Source organism: Pleurodeles waltl, chromosome 4_2, assembly GCF_031143425.1.
Source record: "Pleurodeles waltl isolate 20211129_DDA chromosome 4_2, aPleWal1.hap1.20221129, whole genome shotgun sequence".
Lineage (NCBI taxonomy): Eukaryota > Metazoa > Chordata > Amphibia > Caudata > Salamandridae > Pleurodeles > Pleurodeles waltl.
The window spans coordinates 31162329-31180541 of record NC_090443.1 but is presented as its reverse complement, the minus strand read 5'-3'; the positions used below and the strand labels follow the sequence as shown (position 1 = coordinate 31180541).

Sequence of the window (18213 nt, the reverse complement as noted above, 5' to 3'; positions counted from 1 at the left end):
CTGCTGCCAGTGGGTTGCTTGTGGGGGCTCTCACTGCTTCTGCTGGCTTTCTTGTCTTCTTAGGGCCAGTCTGGGCTCCCCTCCAGGGGTCGAGTCCCTAGAACCTTGCTTGTCCTCTTCAGCTCTGCAAATCTCCAACAGCTCCAGTTGCATTTGCTGGTGCTTGTGCTTATCAGTGGTCCTCCTGACCACTGACCTGTCTGGAATCCAGCAACTGCCAAGGGATAGCTCCTAGGTGACGTCAGGTACTCCATCTGCAGGGCCTGGACTCCGCAGCTGGACTTCATCCACCACCGTCAACCCGAATCTTCACCCACAGAAGGATGGGCATTGCCTCCTGCCCCACCCAGACATTCCTGAGTGGACTGGACTCTGTCCCCTTCATTTGCAGGTCTTTTTCATCTGGAATCCACTGTTGGGTTCTACCGGCCTGGCCCTGTTCTTGCAATATTCCATTTACTAGTCTCCTTGTTAGCATATGGAACGACCAGGTAACTTACTTCTGCTCTCCTGGTCACTGGGGGTCTTCTAGATACTTAACTCTTGGGGTTCCACTCTCTCCCAGCCCTCGGCTAACTACTCCATATCCTCTGGTGGGGAACCCTTTCTCACATTCCACTATTTTAGTATATGGTTTGGCCCCCCTATGTAGGGACCTTGCTATTTTTTGCTTTTTCCTAATGCTTACCTGTGTATATTTTATGTGTGCTTACCTTCAGAAGGGGGGTTTGCCTATAGTAATCTAGTTTGGTGTTCCTGTAATAAAGTACCTTTATTTTTGCAACACTGTGTGGTCCCTTTCATGTATGATACGTTACTGTATGACTACTGTGATATTGCAAGTTATTCACACTCCACCCAGATAAGTCTAGCTGCTCACCACAGCTACCATTGGGGAGCCTGGCTACCTAGATACTGTAACACTATCTAATAAGGGTTGCATTGACCCAGTATAAGGTGTAACACCATAGGTGTCCATCACACACCGGGCCAGCCTCCTACAACTCCTGATCCCTGGTGTTGTAAGGGAAGGGACACTCTTCAATGTCTACATGAGACCCCTCGCCGACATCGTACGCAAGCACAGCATCATCATCACCTCCTACGCCGACGACACTCAACTTATACTCTCCCTCACCAAGGACCCCACCAGCGCAAAGACCAACCTGCAAGATGGTATGAAGGACGTCGCAGATTGGATGAGACTCAGCCGTCTGAAACTGAACTCAGACAAAACGGAAGTCCTCATCCTCGGCAACACCCCGACCGCCTGGGACGACTCCTGGTGGCCCACGGCCCTTGGCACCGCACTGACCCCCTCAGACCACGCTCGCAACCTCGGCTTCATCTTGGACCCTCTCCTCACCATGACCAAACAAGTCAACGCCGTGTCCTCCTCCTGCTTCCTCACCCTCTGCATGCTCCGTAAGATCTTTCGCTGGATCCCCGCCGACACCAGAAAGACCGTGACCCACGCCCTCATCACTAGCCGCCTGGACTACAGCAACACCCTTTATGCTGGGACCACTGCAAAACTCCAGAAACGTCTGCAACGAATTCAAAACGCCTCCGCCCGCCTCATCCTCGACATACCCCGCAACAGCCACATCTCCGCCCACCTAAGACACCTGCACTGGCTTCCCGTCAGCAAAAGGATCACCTTCCGACTTCTCACCCACGCACACAAAGCCCTCCACAACAAGGGACCAGAATACCTCAACCACCGCCTCAGCTTCTACGCCCCCACCCGTCTTCTCTGCTCCACCAGCCTCGCTCTCGCCGCCGTCCCCCGCATCCGCCGCTCCACAGCGGGTGGGAGGTCCTTCTCCTACCTGGCGGCCAAGACTTGGAACACCCTCCCCACCATCCTCAGGACCACCCAGGACCACTCCATATTCAGGAGACTCCTCAAGACCTGGCTCTTCGAGCAGCAGTAACCCCTTCCCCCTAGCGCCTTGAGACCCGCACGGGTGAGTAGCGCGCTTTATAAATGTTAATGATTTGATTTGAGGGAACAGTCTCGATGGCCCTTTTGAGAAGAAGGGATTGAACTTCTTGCTTAAGAAGGGCAAGGTTCTCGTGAGACAGTCTGTGAGAGCGAGGGGCAACGTTTGGAGGAGTGGTAATGAGCTCCAGACAATAACCATGTTGGATAATGGAAAGGACCCATTGGTCTGTGTAATGTTGACCCACGTTGGATGAAAATTCTGAAGCCGTCCCCTGACAGGTGTGGGCAGGGTGAAGACAGAGATAGTTATGGCTTTCCAGTGGAGGTAGAGGCTCGAGAGGCAGTGCTCTTACCTCTACCATTGTTGTTATTGCCTATGTAAGACCCCCTAAAGAAACCTCTAGAATAGCAGAGCGAAGGCTCTCTGGGTTGGGAGGTAGATGCCTCTGAGGATGTGGATCTGTAACCATCTCTGAAGGGTGTGTGTCTGTGTCTTTTTGCAGCTTCTCAAGCGTGGAATCCACTTGATGGCCTAGAAGATGCTCCTTATCAAAGGGCATGTAAAGTATTGCTTGCAGGACCCTCTGGTTTGAAACCAGCGCAAACACATGCATGCTTTCTTATCAAGGCAGTGGTACTAATGCTGCATGCAGCTGTATCTCTGGCGTCTAGGGCACGGCTTAGGGAGTTATTAGTTATGGTTTGCCACTCAGCAACAATTTGCTGCCCTCTTTTGCGGTGCTCTTTTGGGAGAAACTGGAGAAGCTCCTCCATTTCATCCCAGTGAGCCTGGTCACATCTATCTAGTAAGGCCTGTGAATTGGCGATACGCCAATGGTTAGCTGCCTGTGCAGCCACTCTTTTGCCGGCAGCATCTACAGGACTGTGAACTGGAGATATGCCAATGGTTAGCAGCTGTGCAGCCAACTTTTTGCCGGCAGCTCTAACTTCTTACTCTCCTTGTCAGGCGGAGGAGAGTCCCCTGTGGCCTGGCTACTGGCACGTTTTCATCCAGTGGTGGCTACTACTGAGTCTGGAGAGACCTGTGACCTAATGTGTACCGGATCTTAGGGAGCAGGCTTATATTTATCTACTCTAGGGGTGACAAAGCATGCCAGGGATCATAGGGAGAAACTGGATATCCCTATGGGTAGATGTAAGGGTATCAAACAGGAAGTTATGTTTGATGGGGTCCCTGTGCAGCTCTACATTGTGGAAAGCAGTTGCCCATGCCACTACCTGCTGGTAGGATGTACTATCCTCTGGTGGTGAGGGGCGGTGTGGTACAAACCTGGGTCCCTGCTCAATATGCAGCAAGGTCATATGTGTTCCATGGATCAGGGTCCTGCTGTGTCCCACCCAAATATTCCTCAGTATATAAAAAGGATCCCTGAAGTGTAAAATCTCCTGCAGTAGGTGAGGAAGACGAATGAGGAGGAGAGGGAAGGTGGAGGAGAAGAAAGGGGTGGAGGAGGTGGAGAAGGTGAATCAGGAGGAGGATGTGAAGAAGGCTTGGGAGTTGTGCTGGTAGCTTTTTCCTTGGTAGTCTTCTTTGGAGGTGGAGAAGTGCCTCTTGGAAAGACAATTTCCTCTTGAAACGTACAGGGGAGAAGCAATAATGCGTCCTGTACCATCCTGGATATGGAGGTGGTGATGACGAGCATACATCATCTCCAAAATGGGTTCCACAGGCAAAAGTGTAGCTGAAGACTGACTGGAGTCTTTCTTCTCTGATGTTCCTGGTTCTCTGGTTTTCAGCACCAAACTTTTTGGTCAGTGCAGTTTCATCAGCACCAAAGCAGAGGTGGTCGGCTTGGAGCCAAAGTACTCAGACCTCAAGTTGGAACTGAGATGGCAACGATGTCTTGGACAAGGGGCCAGAGGTTGAAGCTGGTGTTTTTGTCTTCGTTATTTTGGGAGACGAGTCGGAGGGCAGGCAGGCAAAACTGTTTTTCGGCCATGGCCTGATGTCAGTGGTGGTCCGGCGACCTATGCAAACAGCTTTTTAATAGTCTTAGGGTCAGGAAGGGCCAAGGTACTCGCGGGTTGCATGGATGTTACTTCGTGGTTTTCGATATGACTGTATGTTGGAGTCCTGGATTGAGAAGGCCTCCTCTCATTCCGGCTCCTCCTGGTCAAGTTCCTCCCCAAAGATGTCCGGGGTGTCTTCCTGAGTCTTGTGCGCCATCTCCAACCGAAGAGCTCGTCGGTTCTTCTTCGACTGGAAGGATTTGCAAGTATTGCAGGTAGCTTCCTGGTGAGCAGGGGAGAAGCGCAAGTTACTCACCAGATGTTGGTCGGTGTGAGGAAATTCTGCGTGGCACCAAGGACAGAAACGAAATGGCATCCTTCCCATCAGCTTAGCATAATGGTCGGTGCCGCATGGTGGGGTAGGCCCAAAATATGCGAGGACACCCCGGAGGGCAAGCAGTCAGTGACCCGACCGACGAGTGGAAACAAATTCAAAGACAGAAATGAGCGATCGAGAAATAATACGCTGATAAAGAGAAGACAAAAAGAAAGATTTCAGAGCGAGTCGAAAGATGTAGTGAAAACGCACATGTCCAAACCCGAGGTAGTGAGAAAACAATCTAACAAAGGAGTTGATGATCATGCAGAGTATCACCGAGGAGGAGGAGTCACTCCATTCCGTGACTCGAAAATGCTTGTTCAAAGAAAAGCAACTTGCCAACACTCCGGTCCCAACACTAGATGGCAGGAGTATGCAGAGCATGTGTATCTACACCCACACATGCCATTGAACCTGTAACTCATGCCATTGAACCTGTAACTCATACCCTTGCCATGCACTGCTTGAACCCTCCCCATGTTACATCACTCATAACATGTTCACTTATCTGCATTCATAACATCCTTAATGACACCCAAAATTATATCACTGATATTACTGTGCTTGGTGAGGGAACAAGCTAGTTACTTTAGGTAACTAATGAATTTCAGTGGCATTGTTACTTTAAAATGTTAGATTTTAACTGACATTTTCAACTAACTGTAATGTCCCTTTAACCTTTTTTTTCCCTCAGTGAATGTCTACCTATACATATACACACACACACTACATTACTAAGGATAACTGCAGTTTGGTTAGCAAGAAAACCTTTGTGAAATTACATTTTCCCTTCATCTCAAAATGCAAAGCAATGAACTGAATATGTATTCTGAAATTACCAATACAAATTCAGTGACACAGCTTCCCCATATCAGTTGGACACAAAAAGGGGCCTTGGGGAAGTGACTTAGTTATGTGCCAGGTTTAGAATCTTAACATAAAGATCTATTTTAATATGGTATAAACTTGGTGAAAATATAAGTGCCTTGAACTGGGAATGCGTTATTTGAAGATTCTAAACATCATCCCACTATCCCACACCTCTCCATGACCACAACCCCTTCACTCATCTCCTCCATTATATCGTTTTTAAGGAGGGTTGGTGTTAGAAAACATTCAGATTTAGCTGGGTTTAGATCAATAAATGTAGCTAGACACAAAGTATTATATAAAACGTACAAAATGGCAAAATATTGGTGGGTTACTTACAATGACATCAAACTTGGAATATATGTCAACCACGTGACCTGATAGGAAGACAGACAGAAATCAGAAATATGAGAAATAAACTCAGTCAAGAAAGGAGCCATAAAAGAATGAGGCAGAATCATGGCTAACCTTAACAGTACCATAGTACCCTAGTTTACTATGCAGGCACACAGTCAATCCAACAGGGCCTCAGACTCTCCGGTCAGGACCTACACTCCTCCCAGGCAAATCACCAATCTACCCCAGAAGAGAATTAGGCCCGTATTATATGAAAATGAAGTAATTATGAAGAACATAAAATGAAAAAAGTGATTAATTATTTTGTGTAGTCATGAAGAAACATACTAAATATTGGAAAGTTTTTTAAATTTATTGACACTTGCAGCACTCTAGGGTAGTTCAAAAGATTAGAATTAGAGTGGATTAAAATTTTAGAGTTAAGGCTTTGGTTAATGTATGGTTTGGGTAAGCATAAGGTTAAGAAGATAGTTACTTGAAACACTGGTTCTCTATAGGAAGTATATTCATTAAAGTAAAATAGTGACTAGCTCCACCAATGTGCGGGATCCCAAACCATCTTTAAAACAAATTTTCCCAATAAAGTCATACAAACTACCACTCTAAGGAAGGTGACATTCACTTTCAATATTGTTCCTGTTTCTTTCCGCTTTTTCAAAGAACAAATGTAAATAAAAACTATTTACAGAACCAGGATCGCTGCAAGAATCAGACAACATGTTCACTCCAAAAACGAATGCATGTTTCTATGTAAAAGAGAAAAATTAAATGGCAACGTTTCACAGGTATCTAGCCTTTGCAAGGCAAAAACACACCATCAATTTAAGGCTGCCCTTGAACATTTTCCTTCCAGAAGCATAACAGTGTCAGTAACAGGAGTTGATATGAAAGGTCATGAAATTAGACCTGGATAAGTCTAATTTCATTCCTATGTCCCCACCAGGGGGGGATCATTTAGGACTTTAATTAAGTAGTATTATAGGTTAATAACTATCATCTCTCTCAAGGGATCTTCATTAATATCCATAAACAGTGATATGTTCACAGAAAGGAAACCAATTAAATATCTTGGTAAGAACCCCAAAAATGCATGCGCACTCGGGAGGATGAAGCCATTGGAAAAGAGTTGTAATCAAGAATTAAGAAATACCAAGTATAAATCTAATTAAACCAGAGATCAGGGTTCAACTTCTCACAGGTATAAACTCTTATAGTATACACTACAGCTTAGGTTATGCTATATAATGTTAAAATACCTAACTAAAAAAGCGTCTCTTTAAAGCTGCACAAGGGAGGCAGGAAAGTTGGTAACCTGTGTACATAAGCTTTAGAAAATAATTCTTTAGATGTGAGAGCAGCTTTTGAGCTCACAGCATGGTTGTTACTCTACCCCTCTCATCTTGTAAGGGAGAATGACAAACAAGTGACCTGGCTTTGGTAAGTATCTTTGTGGTGAATACTCCATCTATCAGCAGATTCCTCATCTCTTGTATTCCCTCAGGTGCCAAATACGATCCAGAAACTTTAACAGCTCTTCTGTGCCACTAGGTGGCATTATGTTTCCGGGTTCTGCCTGGACATGCGACACAGAACTACATAGTGTGCCAAGGTCAGTCCCCCATTTTTTTTTCCACACCCTTCGAGGTGGAGATGAAGCTGACAAGAGTGACAGAACGTGCAGTGGAGGCACAAAGACTGGGATTGAACACAAAAAAAAGCATAACGATTCTTCAGACTGAGAAGGCTGGAGGGCAGTAAGGAATCAGCAGTTACATAGCATCCACAATAATAATAGTTACCAAAGGTAAGTAACTTGTACTTCTCTCGTAGGTGATTTCCATTTATAGCCATAAGCACTGAATATTCCCACCCATGTGCAGGGACCACTTTTTCACAATATATCTTCTTAAGTGCAGATGTTCACCTTTCTTCGGGAAGGCTGCAGAGTCACTGCAGTGTCACTTAACAGAGAGAAATATTATGCAGTCTAAAGGAACAGGCTACAATGGCCAATCCTGTATTTAAAAAAGGGGCGAGGAGATTATATATGTATATAATTTCATGTTTTGGTAAAACAGCATAAGTGTCTTTCACAAACTCTTTTTTTGGTAGAGTAGACAGATAAAGTAACATAGGGCTGTGTAGACCCATAGGCTGCCATTATATGATTTAAAACAGAGGCTGTGCCTTTAAGAACCCAGAGACCACCAGTATCCCAATATGCTAAGGAGGTGGCAGTTGCTTCAGTTTTTTTTTCTGGCTCCTGCCAACAGGACCCTGGAGCATTGAGCTTGGCACAAGTTTGGCTTTTTTCTTCAAAATTCTCTACTGAATTGGTGACAACAGTTTTACTCTATGTCTTTGTCCTTTACCAAGCTTTTTCTGGCAGGAATTAAAGGTCTCTTCTTAGAAAATGGCCTCCCTCTTTGATAAATGTGTAACTTGTGGGAAGAAGAAGGCAAAGACAGACCCTCGCAAAGGCATGTATTCTCTGTCTGCCTGAGAACCATATTCCTGCTTCTTGTCAACACTGCAGAACCTTTTCAAAATGCGCCCTGAAGGACAGCAAAAAAAATCTGACTCCAAAGAACAGAAGAAAGAAGAAAACAACAGACATAGTCTGAAGGTGGGACCTCAGAGTGAGAAGCGGGTCAGACCTCTACCATGGCTTTATAATCTGTCTCTGGAAAGCGTCTCAGAAAGAAAACAGTGGAAAACGGCATAGGTCCCAATCAACGTTGACAACAATGACATCGAGGAGAGGTACAGCTCCTACTTGTTCACCGTCCACCCATGGTTCTCTGTCAAGGAAACTCTGCCAGTCACCATCAAGGCACGGGGTGTCGACATCGAGGGCGTCACAGTCGACTCACAGACCTTTACTGCTGTCTAGGAGTACGACACCACCATGACGCTCGCCATCGAGGTCTAGATTGCCATCAAGACTCCATAGGATGTCGAGGTCCATACCAACGTCGACATCTATCACCATCCACAAGCCAGTTGACATTGAGGCATAGAGAAAGGTCAACGTCGAGGAGCTTTGTAACCTCCTCAAGGCTACAGGCAAGAAGAAAGAGGAGGTGCATCTACACCTCTCCGGATTCAGAGTACGCAAGAACATATTCCCCTTCAAGAGCTGCATCTGGCTCTCCATCGCCAGCACCATCTCCTCATCCTCCTCCGCCTCCACCTCAACCCCTGCCTCCACCACCGTCTCCTCCTCCACCACCAGTTGTTCCACCAAGTTCCACAACTCGCTCTAGATCATGCTATCATTCTAGACACCATCACAACAGCCCAAGACGCTCATCTCCATCACCTAGGCACTCACGTCATTGCCAGCATTAGAGAATTTCTCATTCCAGACACACCTTTGACACATCATCCTCCACTCCCGGACATTACTCACCAACACTGTCAGACTCCCCACCTCCACCTATATCACCTGTGGATCACATCACCACGCTTCAGGAAGTCTTGGTGAGGGGAGCTGCAAAACTTAATATCACTAGGTCGACTCCAACACCGCTAACTTCAGTAATAGTTGAGACGCTACAACATAGGTCAGCATCAAGGCCTTTGTTACCATTAGTGACAGGCCTATTAGAACCAGCTATGGACCTATTGCTTGCACCAGGCTTGGTCAAGCCAGTTACATCCAGGCTACAGAAAAAATACTGCCCTCCAGAGCAAGATCGCGCCTTTCTACAAACTGACCCATCACCGGACTCTGTCATTGTAGTGGCAGCAAAGAAACATCATGCCACTACTCCCACTCCACGGTTCCTCCTGATAAGGAAAGTCTGAGGATGGACTCAATGGGTCAGAAAGTTTGCAGCACAGCAGCAACCACAGTGAAGCGGCGAGTGCCACAGCCCTTTTAGGCAGATATGAAAGGCTTTATGGGACTCTATACAAAAATGTATGGACCATCTCCCACAAAACAAACAGGAAAACTTCCAAGAAATCTTCAATGGGGGAATACTTGTTTCCACCGTAGTCATTAGTCCCGCTGCCGATTCCTCACTACTTGCAGCACATAAATAATGCCACGGGATCGCTCTATGGAGACATTCTTGGCTTCACCTTACCTCACTCTAGCCAGAGTCCCAACAGAGGATATTAAATCTCCCATTCTCTGGTACCACTTTATTCGGAAGCCACACAGATGACGAAATGGCAAGGATGAAGACAGAAATGGAAACACTGAAAGAAGTTGGCTTGGAAAGATCTAGAGAACAACACTGAAAGAAGTTGGCTTGGAAAGATCTAGAGAACAACAAAGATCTTTCCATCCTTACCAATGACGGTACTATACTCAGAGGGTTCAAACCATTCAGTGGGGATCCCAACAAAGAAGATCTTTCCATCCTTACCAACAACGGTACTATACTCAGATGGTTCAAACCCCTCAGTGGGGATCCCAACAAAGTGGCAGACAACAACAGCAACAACGTCCTTGCCACCAGTACCAAAGAAAGCAGACCAGGGGTAGATCCACCCAACAGACTGCTCAAGGAGGAAAGCAACGATCCATGTCCAAACCCTGAGTCGTTACTTCCCCTTCTTCTGTTACCCACTCATGTGGGGGGATGTACATCTTATTTGACAGAGTGGCAAAAAATAACAAAAGATAACTGGGTTCTGAATATTGTACAAAATGGTTATTGTTTCAGGTTCACCAGTCCTCCACCGTCCATCCCTCCGAAACCGTCCAGTTTTCAACTTCTGCTGTTACGGTCGGTCGGAAGTCATCATCCTCTTAAAGAAACAAGCAGTGCAACCTGGTCGTCACCACCAAGGGGCAGGAATTTATTTCAGGTAGTTTTGGTGAATAAGAAAGACAAGAACGATTTCAGACCCATTTGCAGCCTCAAATCAGTCAACAAGTGGATTCGGCGAGAAAAGTTCCAGATGCTGTCATTATGCCAAATTTATCCCGAATTACACCAGGAGATTGACTCTGTTCTATCGACCTTCAAGACGCATACGTTCATATTCCAATTACCAGAAAGCATTGGAAGATCTTGAGGTTTGTAGTAGGAAAAAAACCAATACCAGTACAAAGTTCTTCCATTTGGTCTCAAGTGAGCACCCAGAACATTCTCAAAGTGCATGGGAGTGGTGGCTGCCCATCTGAGGAAGCACAAAATGTTCATCTATTGCTACCTAGATGATTGGCTGATCAAGGCTCAACATCTCAGGAAGCTCAGCTTCACTACAACTGGACTTGCAGTCTCCTCCAAAGATTAGGTCTTAATTTCAACCTCTTCAAGTCAACATCTGTCCCAGTTCAAACCTTACATTATATGGGAGCTTCCACTGATATAATACAGGCAAGAGTGTGCCCTTCGGAGGAGAGACGTTTATCAATCCTTCGGAAGTGTTACTCTCTCATGACAGCTTGCCTTCCAACAATGAGAAAAATATCTTCTCTTCTCAGGTCAATGGCATCCTGAATCTTCCTCACACAGAATGTTCATCTCCACATGCAACCCATGCAGTAATATCTCGAGGAACAGTGGGACCAGCTGCCAGGCAATTGGGAGGACAGGATAGTACTGTCTCCTCATGCAAAGCTGTCCCTGAAAAGGTGGTGCTCCCCAGGGAACCTGCTTCGAGGGATGCCTTTTCATCAGGAAGTTTCTCCTCAAACAATAGTAACAGAAGACTCACTGCTAGATTGGGAGGCTCACATGGACCATCACCAGGGCAAATGGTCAGAGAGAGTCGACATACCATATCAACCCTCCTGCAGCTACTTACAGTCCATTTAGAACTAAAAGTGTTTCACCCATCGTTCAGGTCCAACTCCCTGCTTGTTCAGATGGACAATACGGCCACCATGTACTACCTCAACAAGCAGGGAGGGACGAGGCCCAGGAAATCGGGAAATGGCTCACAGCCAGGGAGACAACAATTAGAGCAACTCACCTTCTAGGTGAACAAAATGCACAGGTAGACTCCCCCAGCAGGATTCTGCAAGAAACCTGGAGGTACTACCAACCAGGGATGCTGGAGAATGCGCTATGGATCAACTCGTCCGGCAAATTTCTTTACGCTTTTCCACCAATTCTCCTGATTCCATCAGTCCTCATCAACCTGTCCCACATGAGAGGCAAGATGATCCCAATAGCTCCAGACTGGCCACATCAATGGTGGTTCAGGGACCTGCTTCACCGGTCCATCCGTCCACATCTCAAGTTGCCATGCAGGACAGACCTGCTAACGAAGTTCGGCGACCAGAAAGGACACCCCTATCTAGCTCCTTTAAATTCAGCAGCATTACTCCTGAGCTAGTGCAATACGGACCCTTGAATCTGCCAGAGTACTGCATGGACGTGCTCAAGGAGACTAAGCGGCATTCAACCCGTTCCCCATATCTCTGCAGGTGGAAGAAATTTGCACTTGGTGTTCCCCCAAGAATTTGCCCCCCACAACTTGCCAGGAAGATGTCATTCTGCCATACTTACTCCATCTGGCAAAATCTGGCTTGCAATTCTCTTCTATACAGGTTCACCTGGTAGCCCTTGCTGCCTACAGAAAATGTCCTTCACAAACCTCTTTTTTCAAAATCCCAGTCATCACTAACTTTCTAGAAGGTCTGAAAAAGGTTTTTGTCTCCCATCAGACGTCCTTCACCTCCCTCTGAGCTTAAAATTGTTCCTTCTCCTCTTATGCAGGATCCCTTCAAGCCTATTCACAAAGCCTCCCTGCAATACCTCTCATGTAAGACAGCTTTCCTTGTAGCAATACCATAAGCTTACAGGGTCAGCGAAGTGGTTATGAGAACTCACCTGAAATTCCTCCCTAAGGTTATTTCCGACTTTCATGTTAACCAGACCATATCTTTACCAACATTCTTTTAGACCCTCTACTCCAGCTGAATGATCTCTTCATTGCCTGGATATGAGGAGAGTTTTGAAATTCTACCCAGACAGGACACAAGACATTCACAGAGCAAGCCAATTGTTTATTAACTATGGTCTGGTCCGCATGGGCTTGGCCACTTCCAAACAGTTCACCTCCCGATGGATAGTTTCCTGCATCCTGCTGTGCTTTCAAAAGGCTAACAAGACACTATCAGATAAGCGTAATGCACACTCTACTAGAGATAAAGCAGCTAATACTGCTTTATTGAGAAATATCCCTATCCCAGATATTTGCAAAGCAGCCACTTGGAATTCCGTCCATACATTTACAAAAAATTGCTTCCTGGATTTTGGTGCAAGAGCAGACGCTCAAGTAGGACAAGTCATCCTCACAAATCTATTTGCTTAAAATTTAACAAAGTTACTTTCCCTGACCTCTCCACTGCCTTATGTAGGAACGGGCTTGCTACTCTTTTCAGTGCTTATGACTATAAATGGAAATTTACATTTTAGTCAGAAGCAATCCTTCCCCGGAGGAGTGGACAGAGTTCACCAGTAGACTGATATATCACACACAAGTCACCTAACAAAAACATGAAATGAAGCAACTTTCACCTGCTCCGCATGATGGGATATTGGTGGTCTCTGGGTTCTTAAAGGCACAGCCTCTATTTTAAATCATAATAGCAAACCCATGGGGCTACGCTGCCCTACATTACGTCATCTCTCCACTCTACCAAAAAAGGGTTTGTGAAACACATTTATGCTGTTTTACCAAAACATCATGAAATGATATACATACATAATCTCCTGCCTCCCTTTTTAAGTACAAGATGGAGAACTGGGCCATTGTAGCCTGTTCTTATAGGCTGCATAATATTTTTCTCTCAAGTGACTCTGCAGGCCTTCCAGAAGAAAAGCACACATATGGAATGAAAAAGACATTGTGAAAAAGTGCTCCAGGGTCCCCGCACGTGGGCAGGACTATTCAGTGCTTGTGACTGTAATGGAAACTTCCCTGCGAGAGAACTGGAGTTGCATGTAAGAAACGAATCCTAATAATGGCTACTTATACCTGCAGATTCCTCCTCTCTCGAATCAATACCAAAGCAGTACACCTCTCAGGTGGCAAGCAGGTCTGAGGAATAAACTGTCCCACTTGATCAAAGAAAGATCAATGAGATCGATGAATAAGCTTTAATTGTGTCTACAGGATGTAGGAAAATATGCTCTTTTTGGCATGGTTACCCCCACTTTTTGCCTCTTATCGGTATGCTTGGACTTTTTCACTGGGATCCTTCTAGCCAGGACCCCAGTGATTGTGCATTCTCCCGCTAAATTTGGTTGCTTATGACTTTGTACACCACACCTAACGCATACTGGTGCCCCCATATAAGTCCCTAGTATATGGTACTTAGGTACCCAGGGCATTGAGGCACCAGGGGTTCCCCATGGGCTGCAGCATGTATTGTTACACCCATGGGAGCCCATGCAAAATGTGTCTGCAGGCGTGCCATTGCAGACTGCGTGAAATGATGCATGAACCATTTCACCACAGGTCACTGCACCAGGTCACTGTAAGTCACCCCTATAGAAGGCCCTCCTAGCCAAGAGGGCAGGGTGCAGGAATCTGTGTGTGAGGCCAACCCTGCATGAGCAGGTGGTGCCCCTACGAACTCCGGTTCCATTGCACTGGACTTTGTAAGTGCGGGGAAGCCATTTTAATCGTGTACTGGACAGAGGTCACTTACCTGTGTCCAGCTACATAATGGTAACTCCGAACCTGGGCATGTCTGGCATCAAACATGTCAGAATCATACCCCAATTCCGTTGCCAGTATTGGTTGCATGATCCCATTGCACTTTTGAGGACCCTCAGTATTGCTCCTACCAATCTTCTGGCGTTTTCTGGGCAGCCACGTTGCAGCTACAAGTTTCCTCCCTCCTGCTGCTTGACCAGCTCAGGCAAGGAAAGGCAGAACAAAGGATTTCCTGTGGGAGAGGGAGGCAACACCCTCTCCCCTTAGAAATAGGTGTTACATGGCTTGGGAGATAGCCTCCCTAAGCCACCGGCATGCTTTGAAGGGCACATTTGGTGCACTCCTTGCATTAACCGTTTTCCATCAGTCCAGGGGCCCTCGGTCACTGCTCTGGCACGAAACAGGACAAAGAAAAGGAGGGTGACCACTCCCCTGTCCATCACCACCCCAGGGGTGATGCCCAGAGCTCCTTCAGGTGGCCACTTGGTTCTGCCAACTTGAATCCAAGATGGACAGAGGCCCCTGGGAGCATATGAGTGGCCAGGTCGGGCAGATGACGTCACATCCCCCTCCTGATAGGTGGTCACCTTGCTAGGTGACCCATACCCCTTCCTCAGCTATTTAGGGTCTCCCTCTTGGGTGGCTCCCTCTTGGGTGGGTCCTCAGATTCGATGAGCAATCGAATGACACTTCTTTTTCTTCTTCTGCATTTGCCAAAGCTTGATGGCTGTTTTCCTGCACCACTGACCAACTGCAACCCGACAGCCGATGTGGGACACCATCTGCATCAATTCAGGGACTCCTCTTCATCTCCTGCGCTGCACAGAAGGTCTTTTTCTTCCCCCGTCGACCTGGACCTGCATCCACAGAAGGGTGGGTAGTTGCTCCTGCCACGACCGGACACTCCATCACGAAATGGACTCTGTCCCTTCCTCTGCAAGCTCCTCATCTGCCAGAATCCACCTTTGGGTTCTTCCAGTCTGGTCTGGGTCTTGCACAATTCTTTTTCTAAGTCCTCCTGCTGGTTTTGGGGAAAACCAGGTACTTACCTCTGCTCTCCTGGTCGCTGAGGGTCACTCTGGTACTCACCTCTTGGGGTTCCTAGTTCCTCCAGCTCCCATCTAATAATTCCACATCCTTGGTTGGGGGAACTGTACCTCGCATTGCATTTTTAGTATATGGTTTTGCCCTCCTCTAAGCATACAGTATTTTCTAATACTTTTGCCAATGTTTATTGTTTTCATGCCCCTTACTGATTGTTATTGTGTATATGTTTAGTGTTTTTACTTACCTCCAGTTGGGGGGACTGCCTGTTAGCATTCTAGTATTTGTGTTACCATAATAAAGTACATTTATTTTTGTAACACTGTGTGGCTTTTTCATGTGTGATAGTGCTGTGTGACTAGTGTTATTGCATAAGCTTTGCATGTCTTCTAGATAAGCCTTGGCTGCTCATCCACAGCTATCGCTAGAGATCCCTGGCTTCATAGACACTGCCAACACTTCACTAATAGGGGATACCTGGACCTGGTATAAGGTGATAACACCATAGATGCTTACCACACACCAGGACAGCTTCCTACATGGAAAAGCTTTGCCCTGGCAAGAGGCAATGCAAACACAGCACATCAGATAAACACACCTTCGCGGGTTAACATCTACTCCTGCAAACAAAGTAGCAAAACAAGACCAATTCACTGAATTGACTGATTTAGTAGATGGGTGACTAGCTGACAGAATGATGTCAGCAATTTCTGAGGGAATATCAAAAGAATTCAAATTTCTCCTGCTGCTGACCTGTACATCCTGTTGAACAACTGCACCTTCTGTGCTGCCAAAAGAACTTGGACAGATAAGAGGCTTGCCATCTCCGAAGGAGCCTGAACAAGGAATAAACCTCAAATCTGTAAACTTATTGGTGGAACTGGTGAACCAGGGCCCATGGCCCAATGATTGCACTGTGGCCCGTCCTTTTTTGAAGCATCGAATCAGCCTATTACTTAAGAGGCAGGTGGCATCAAAGGGCATGGCCCTGGAAGTCAACCCAAAAATCCAGTGGACAACATCTTAATGTGTATGTGGATGGTGAAAGAGGAACATAGACCGGACAACTGAATATGTACCAGACCAGAGTTCTCTGCTTTGCTGTATCCTGTCTGTAGGAAAGTGTGTTATTATTTGGGGTGCACAAGTGTCTATCTCAAAACATAAGGCCAACACCTGCTAGATGACACACAATTTAAAGAAAATAAACCAGTGCTCAATTCCTGGTAATGTGACACAAAGCAGTTAGGCTTAAATCAAAAGCAATTTGTAACACATTCAAGCAGTACAAACACAGTAGAATAAGTCACACGAAACAGAATCAAATTCCACAAGTTTTAAAATAAAGAAAATAATTTATGAGTAAAATAAGACCAAAACAACAAAATCCAGTAAGTGAAACTGGAAACATGAGGTTTTAAAAGATTGAAGTGAAAAAAGTGTCAAAAATAGTCAATGATAGCCAATTGAAGCATTACATCGGGACCTAGGCAAGATAAGAGGCTGACCTCAATAGAGCTCTCGTCAGACACAAGTGAATCGGTCCTAGTGAAAGCCTGAAAGTCAGAAAGTTTGAAAAAGTAGTGACATTTTGAGAAGGAAAAAAAGCACCCCAAGAGGGCTTCTGCTGAAATTTTGATAATGAGGGGAACCGAAGGCCGGATACTGGAACCAAGTTGATACCACTGGGGCTATGGAGCTTTCTCACTGACAATGTTTTAAGTTCCAACGCAGAATGGATGCTTTGATCGAGACAAAGCTGAAATTCAATCTAATGCTGTGGAACTTCCGGTCAGATATTTTTTCTGACGGGTTCCCCTAAACCTCTGGAGAAAAACATTCAAAATTTCCAAACATTCTTTTGGTGCCCAAACAACCACAGAAGTACATTTGTAAGGTCCCTAGGAACTTAGGAGAGGGTGCTTAGGCACCCTCAGGGTGTCAGGCAGAGGCCAAAAGCAAAGAAAAGTTCAGGTCCAGTTGCCACTGGTCAGCTGGGCACTCCAGGGAAAAGGCCTAGTGCAACTTGTTATGTTCCCGTAGCCACACAGGAAGTCAGCCAACTAGCTTTGTCCTGGGTACAAAAGGGAATTGATCCAGTCCTCCAGGGCTCCTTTCAGACCACAGATAGCAGGTCCAGTTCTCTTGCGATCTCCCACAGGTCCAGAAAGTGTTCTGAGAAGGTGTCTTGAGGTGCCATATTTATACCCGTCAGCAGCTATTGGGTGGGGGTGACTACCTAACCAATGGGGTAATGGTTCCCAAGAACAATCCTACCCACTTTTTCAGCACTTTCTGTTTGCCCTACTGCAAACAATCTCACAGTGCATCTCACTCCCAAAATCCAAGATGACAAAACTCCCCTTGTGCAAAGCCTGTATGCCCTCCCAGAAGTGTGGCCAAGGTAATGAGCAGTCCCTTCCTCTTTGTCCATTCTAAACAAGTTCTGGTGGTAGCTTTTCTCCCACTGGGTTTGGTGCTAGCCTGACTAGGGGAACAAAAGCTGGGGCTTTCCAAGTGTCACCTAACATTTGCTTGTGAAAAGGCTGCCTTCCTTCCAGGGGAAGAAAACACCTTCACACTCCTGTAGGAAAGTGTCCCTTTGTGACATGGTCAGCCCCACTTTTTTGCCTGGTATTCAATGCAATTTTGACTTAAAGTGCACTGGGTTCCTGCTAACCAGGACCCCACTGCCAGAGCCCATGGACTGCAGCATGTATTGTGCCGCCCTCAGGGACCCCTCAACTAGCACATGCAGATTGTCACTGCAGGCTGCGTGTCTGGGTGCAGTTAAAAGTGAAAACACAAGATGGCACACAGCTGTGTGCAGTAGGGGCCCCTAAGTCAGCCCTACAGCATGCCTTACAGACCTACGACAGGGTGCATTACATTTCATGTACAGATATATCTACATGAGCAGATATGCCCCGCTACGTCTTTGTCGATTCCTCGACATAGTGAGTGAACAGGGAAGCCATCTTAAGTACATTTGCTGGACACTGGTCACTAC

General features: G+C 46.3%; 1 protein-coding gene across 3 annotated transcripts in view; it reads right to left on the bottom strand.

Moving 5' to 3' along the window:
* The window catches only part of PRKAG1 (protein kinase AMP-activated non-catalytic subunit gamma 1), a 242857-nt gene that overhangs the window by 40037 nt on the left and 184607 nt on the right, over nt 1-18213 (bottom strand). For all 3 annotated transcript variants that reach the window (XM_069230492.1, XM_069230491.1, XM_069230490.1), the window contains exon 10: nt 5508-5545. In XM_069230492.1, coding sequence (XP_069086593.1) covers nt 5508-5545 — 38 coding nt within the window. The remainder of the gene's footprint in view (nt 1-5507; nt 5546-18213) is intronic.